Here is a 7,023-nt window from a genome sequence, read left to right as displayed (position 1 = left end):
TAAGTACGTACCCGATCTTGCTTTTTAATAGTAGAAAGCTGATCTAAAAATGGAAATTGTTTCTCAAGAAATATAACATCTTTGTTAACAAGAATAGTATTGTTTTTATAATCATAAAAAATATACCCCTTTTGAGTATTTGGATACCCTAGAAAAACACACTCGATAGACCTGGTTTGAAACTTTTCCAATCTTCCTGGGATTTTGGCATAAGCTAAACACCCAAACACTTTCAAATTAGATAAGTTTGGGGGTCTCTTGTATAAAGCTTCATATGGAGATTTATAATGCAAGACTTTTAAGGGAATTCTATTAATCAAATAGATTGCAGTCCTAACAACTTTCCCTTAAAATGTGATTGGTAAATTGGCTTGGAAAAGTAAACTTCTAGAAACCTCCAATATATGTCTATGTTTTCTTTCTACAACCCCATTTTGTTGTGGGGTGTGAACACATGAGGTTTCATGAATAATACCATTTTTAAGAAAATCGACAGAAGCATCATGGGTCATAAATTTAGTTCCGTTATCACTGTGAAGATGCTTAATCTTAACACCAAGCTAATCTATTACAAAAGAAAAGAACTGTTTTAGATGACAGAAAGTCTCAAATTTATTATGCATCTGATAAATCCAAGTTACATGGGAAAAATCATCAATAATAGTAAGAAGGAACTTATAGCCTTGATGAGTAGGGTCTTTATATGGCCCCTAAACATCAATATGAAGTAATTCAGAGAATGAAGCAGTTTTTATTTGACTGGAAGGAAAAGACAATTGAATTTGTTTAGCTTTAAAGCGAGTACCACAACTGGAAGAATTTAAAGAAGACAAATTGTTCTGCAATGAAACTACATGTTTAAGAGTAGAGTCAGATGGGTGTTATAATCTCAAATGCCAAATATCATCATCAAGAATAGAGTTACTAGTGTGAATATTAGTTAATAAGGGGAGGCTTCCATCTATTAGATAGAGACCAGATTTTATGCTACCAATCATCTTGGTTTTGCCAGTGGAAACATCCTGTAATACACAAGTGTCAAGAAAAAAAAGCAACTATGCATTGTTAATCTTTAGTCAGTTGGGAAATGGATATTAAATCATAACATATTCCAGGTGCATAAAGGATATTATTTAAGACAATATCATCTAAAATCCTAACACTACTAATATGAGTAATGGTTAGTTTGTCAGTATTGAGGATTTTAATTTTAAGAGAAGAGCCACAGTATTCCTGATAATTATCAAAAAATGATAATTTGCTCATAACATGACATGATGCCCCTAAATCTAATAGCCAATATGGTCGTGTGTCAGCTATGGAACATGCAGAAAATAAGCATAAATTCGAACCTGTAAACTCTCTCGAGTCTTTAATGGCCACTCTACCTATTGGAAGAGACTTATTTGAAAGGGTGTGAACTTCTTTCTTAAGATTATCAATGATTCTCTCATAGTTGATTGGCGACAACAATTGATGATTTGATGATGTCTCATGTTGTGGCTTTTATGCAGTATGAAGACTGAGATTTTTGATATGATTTGCTCGATTGGATAAATTGCCTCAACCCCTTCCTTTTTGAAAATTGGGTGGGAACCTGATAATATGAAAACAATTGTCTCTTGTATGGCCTTTTCTATGACAGTAAGAGCATTCATCAGATGGATTAGCTCTACCACGCCCCTTTATATAACGCCTATGGCCTCTGGTGGTTGTAGTAGCTGATTGGTCAGATGATTGAAGAGAGGAAGAAGATATGGATCGTTGAGCTTCTTCTTGTGAGATCATGGAGTATGCTTGGTTGACTAAAGGCAGGGGACTCATAATTAAGATCTGACTTCGAACAAATTGGTAGGAGTCATTCAATCCCATAAGAAACTAAAATAGTTTCTATTATTGAATCCCTTTTGCATACTCTATGAAGGAATGATACTTGCAAGCAGGGAGGGGAACAATCATGGAATATTCTTCCTATAATTCCTTCAACTTGGTGAAATAACTCGAGATTGATAAACCTCCCTGGCTAAGAGTATTATTGAGATGGTGGAGGCTATAAATCTTAGTTCCATCAGTAACGTTAAAATGCTCGTGTAAATAATCCCAGACTTCTTATGCATTATCAAAAAATGTGATGCTGGCCACAATCTCCTTGGAAACTGAGTTGATAAGCCAAGAAAGTACCACTGCATTGCATTAATTGCATTGGGTTCGAAGGATTTCAATTTGAGATTCTCGCTTGCAAGATTCGTCGATTAGTCTGATTTTATTCTTGGCCTTGAAAGCCATCCTCATCGCACTGTGCTAGATTGCATAATTCCTGCTTCTGATGAGCGGTTGAGCTATCAAAGTTGAAGCTTGAGTATTAGATGGATAAAGGTAGAGTGGATGGTTCAAATTGACTACAGAAGCGGAAGGTCGAAGGATATCAATTTCTGCTATGACAGATCTTGGAAGGAGGAAAGTAGGGATTTGCGGTGAGGGTTGAGAAAATTATCAAGAAGGAACTTAGTTGGGACAACGTAGGAGATTAGAGGGAAAAGATCTAAGAAAGATATTAAGGTTCAAGTGAAAATGGCATTAGACATGATGGTGGATGACAAATTGAGAAAGGGAGGGGAGCACGGTGAGTGAAAATCGAAGAAGTGAGAAATAAGAATTGGTAAAGATTAGGGTTATGACTAAAATAAACTGGGTCAGGGATCCGAACCCACTCTGATGCCATGTTGAAAATTATAGAAAGGCAATGGAAAACTTTTATTTATTTTGGATGCCATCTTCAGCTACTTAGCCTCCAAAGTACAACCTAAACCAGCCTTAAATACACATTAAGAAATAAGAAATGAGTGAGTAAAGTGAGTAATACTGATTAGGCTTAGACCAAATTAACAATGACAGCCCAAAACCTAACAATGATAGCTTAAAACCTATTTTATTCTAACTCTCAACATCAGAAGTGACCTCTTTTGAATGATTCACTATTGCTGCCATCACATAATTTAGGGTTAAGGTCCAATATTGCTCATGTACTTATTTTTAGGAGTACTGGGTACTCTATACTTTTAAGTGGAGCAATTTTACCCTTGAACTATTTTTTTAAGGAGCATAAAACTCCCTCTATTAATGAACTATGAATTTTTCCTTTTTTTTTGCTAAAGTAGCATGTGCGGGGCCCATGCATACTGACATATAAGACTTTAACCATATTTTTTGTCTTAATTTGCCCCTAAATTTTTTCTAAGAGCGTTGAACACCTTAAATCTTTTTTTTTAAGAGCGCTGGGCACCTTGAAGTTTTATTGAAATAAAATTTAATAAATATTTTATTACATTATTTAATATTTAATAATTTAAGTATCATTATTTTAAGCATTACATCCCCAATTTAATATTTTAATATTTTTAATATTTTGCAAATTTGTATTAAAAATGAAGGAAATGAACTTCCAATTAAGGAATGAATTTTTTCTTCTTATCTCTCTATTTCTTTTTCTTGTCCTAATTGTCATAATTCAGATTTTACTCCTAACACTGCAACATATAAAGAGTATTAAATTTGGGTAGTGCAATATTTTAGAGAAAAATCGTCAGTTGACCAAAAATTAAGGAATTTAACTAACATAAAAATGTAAGTTTTGACATGCACAAAAGGCATAACAATTTAGGCACTGTCTCAAAAAGAAGATTGAAGATCGATAAATAAAAATAAAAAAATTATTTATAAATTTATAAAATGCTAGTTTGAGTTGTTAATATTTAAAAGGTAATTTTTAAATTTTGAATGAATATTTATAAATAATATTATTTAAATTGTTAAATATGAAAATATATAATATAATATTTTGGTAATATTTATTAAATTTTATTTTAATAAGATTTCAAGGTACCCAGTGCTCCTAGAAAAAGACTTTAGGGTGTTCAGTGCTCTTAAAAAAAAAGAGTTTAAGGGCAAATTAGTAACCAAGGATATAGACAGAGTATTACTTGTCACTGTAGCTAGGCTCCACACACATGCCACGTCAGCATGTAATGACAGAGTTAATGGCTTCCTAATAGAAGGGTGTTTTTGGACTTCAAAAAAATACTTCACGGGGAAAATTGCCCCATTAAAGAGTATAGGGTGCCCATAGCTCCTAAAAAATAAGCACAGGGATAAAATTAAATCTTAACCCTATAATTTATGACTCTATCCACAGGCATATGCATTGTCAACATCATCGTCGTTATTATGAATCATAATTAATATTAGCTAGAGAGAATCAAATGTTAAAATGTGACAAGGAGCTTATTATTTGCATGCAATGACCAATATATTTAGATTGTTGTTAAAATGAAAACGTAAATTTTTTTCCCTCTGAATGGGACTTGTTATTAGTCTTTGTTTATAAATAAGTTTCTTGCCAAATCCTTGGATATAATACTACCTTATTATTATGCAAAGCATGTCCGTTATATCACCCATAATACCAATTTATCCTGGCTAACGGATTCCAAAGTCATTTAAATGACAAGTCATCATATGAATTGTATTTACAGTAAGCCATGAAAAGCACAGCAGAACCTAAATATTTACCAAGTCCAAGATTGTCTTGGGATTACCCGGAAAGTAACTCACTTTTCCCTTGTAGCACCGTTAGTTTTATCATTTCTGTTGGGGCAAGGGATTGAAGATGTGTGAAGGTAATGTATAATTAATAGAGAATCTTATTAGATTTCTTATATTGAGTATAGTTAAGGATAATATACTCCACTAAAATAGCTTAAACTATTTAGTTAAGTATTTTCTAAGCTTATATATTCATAGTCTATCTTTTAATTTTTAAATGTGGGACTTTTTTTTATATTTTAATATTTCCTCTACTGCTTTTTCTCTCTCCTTTTTTCCATTTTCTTCTTCTCCTCCTTGCCCAGGCTTATACTTTTTTTAGTCTTAGAGACCTCAAATGGAGCCTGAGAGAGCTCAAATATATTTAATTTCTTCTTTTTTTTCTTCTCCTTCTCTCTCTCTCTCTTTTTTTTACTCTTGTTATTTTTTTTAATCTTTCATTCTTTGATTTGTTTCATTTTTTTTCTCTCTGTTTTTTTTTGTCCCCAATTGAATGGCTCTAATACCATATTAGATTTCTTATTTTAAGTATGCTTAAGGATAGTATACTCCATCAAAATAGCTTAAGTCATTTGGTTAAATACTTCTTAAGCTTATTTATTCATAGTCTATATATCTTCTAATATTTAGACGTGGGACTTCTTTTAATCCAACCAGGGAAGGGTTCTTTGTAGGTATTGATCACCATGCATAAACACGGCCATCCATAAAGGTGACTTGGACTAAAGGAATCTGATCTTTGAGATGTGACATCCCCCATAGCTTTTGTAAACACGTAAGTGACTTGACCATCCATATAAGTTTGCTGTGTTTTAATTAAATTTGCATTAATTAATCATGTTATTAGGGAAAACATGTACAGTATGGGGTTTTAAATTGATAAAGGCGAACCTCTTGAGTCCATAATCTTTCATTGCAGCTGCGATGAGCTATGAACTATCATTCAGCGCTTGGAGTTGCTGCAATCTATTCTTCATAAAACTCAGTCCCGGGTGAATGTCTAATTCTCTACCTCTCTTCAATGTTTGACCCATCTTGAAGGGCTATTATCGTATGGCTTTTTTGTCCTTAGCCTCCCCACACACATGCTAAGATATAAATCATTAGGGTCATAATCATTAATATCAATATATTATAATATCGGTTCATATACTCATTCCTCTGTTTGGTATTACAAATTTTTTTCTAAAATATCATTTTAAAAAAATATAAGAGAGTTTGGGTATTTTAACCAGTAATTAATAAGTTTTTTTCAAAAATATCCTTAATTAAAGAGTTTAAGTAGGATCTTCTAATTGAGACATTCTATTAAATAGTAGGGCTAAAAAGACTAAAATGCAAGCAATCGTAACAAAACTATTCTACTTGGACTGGCTAGAATGTCATATAAGAAATTCAAATTATATTACGGTATAATTTATTTTTAGAATATAAAAGAGATATATATATATATATATATATATGCAAATTTAATGAAATATAGAGAATATCTTTTTAATTTATTCAAATTAAAAACGTGATATGCACTAATAATATTCTTTTATTTCTCCAGCTTCAAATTAAATAGCTGCTCAGAATTTTTTTTAAAAAAAAAAATGAACAAGCCCAGAGGACTCTCGCTAGCTGATTTTAATTAAATTAGCGTACTTGCATCTTTCTACACCTCTTTGAGAAGTTTAAGACGTTCAAAGCTCCCATTGCGTTCACATTCATGGCGATGTCAAATCTGCATGACATACATATACATCCATAATGTGATAATAAACTGAAGTTTTTTTATAAATTAATTTGTAATAACTTTAATGTAAATTATCTTCATCATTGATTTGTCATATAAGAAAGGATTATTTCATTTTTTTGTATATAATGCATAATTGTGATGTGAAACAAATAAAAAGTGCGGTGTTTTTTTTTTTTTTTGAGGTAAAAGATCAGGAATAATCACATAATCACGCAGAGAGACCACGTCATCACACACACTCACTCACTCACTCACTCACTCACTCAATTTTCAGGTCAGAGCTAGGTTTCCACTGCTTCATCAAATTCATTGGTGAAGGAAGAAACGGATGAATTTTCAAATGTTTAGGGAAAAATTAACCAAAAATCGCGTTCAGGGCACCCATAGACTTGGCATGAATAATTTGAGTGCAAAAATGACCTTTAACCCTTAAATAAACGTGAAAGATACAATTAAATGTGTTGTTTTCAATGATCATGAATGAAAGTATTAAAATACATTGTACACATTAGTTGTAAGGAGATTTTTGGATGAATGAAATTTTCTACATTCTTTCATTAGTAAATAATAAAATCTTATAATAAATCCATTAATACTAAATTTCCAAATTTCTATTTGCTTCTATCAATACTCATGTCCACATTCGTTGTCACTCACATCATCCCTTGCACATTGCTATT

The 7,023-nt window shown here is 32.0% G+C and overlaps 1 protein-coding gene across 1 annotated transcript; it reads right to left on the bottom strand.

The window, feature by feature from the left end:
- Positions 1-5,531: 5,531 nt before the first annotated feature.
- LOC129298177 (fatty acyl-CoA reductase 1-like) lies at positions 5,532-6,653 on the bottom strand. Its single transcript, XM_054936582.1, has 3 exons — positions 6,607-6,653; positions 6,250-6,328; positions 5,532-5,645 (listed from the first exon to the last, which is right to left on the bottom strand). Exons 1-3 carry the CDS (start codon positions 6,651-6,653, stop codon positions 5,532-5,534), a joined length of 240 nt encoding a protein of 79 aa, XP_054792557.1.
- Between the last annotated feature and the right edge of the window lie 370 nt (positions 6,654-7,023).

This window comes from Prosopis cineraria, unplaced genomic scaffold (assembly GCF_029017545.1).
Source record: "Prosopis cineraria cultivar Desert tree isolate PC_DT_omini unplaced genomic scaffold, ASM2901754v1 PC737, whole genome shotgun sequence".
Classification (NCBI taxonomy): domain Eukaryota; kingdom Viridiplantae; phylum Streptophyta; class Magnoliopsida; order Fabales; family Fabaceae; genus Prosopis; species Prosopis cineraria.
Note: the sequence above shows the minus strand (reverse complement) of the source record. Positions and strands in the feature narration are given on the sequence as shown.

What these genes read in the sequence shown, in the direction of transcription:
- LOC129298177 (XM_054936582.1), bottom strand. Translation starts at nt 6,653, where the DNA reads ATGAATTTGATGAAGCAGTGGAAACCTAGCTCTGACCTGAAAATTGA. An exon ending in AGCTCTGACCTGAAAATTGA is followed by an intron (nt 6,329 to 6,606) that starts GTGAGTGAGTGA and finishes TATGTCATGCAG; the next exon opens with ATTTGACATCGCCATGAATG. An exon ending in AGAGGTGTAGAAAGATGCAA is followed by an intron (nt 5,646 to 6,249) that starts GTACGCTAATTT and finishes ATACGATAATAG; the next exon opens with CCCTTCAAGATGGGTCAAAC.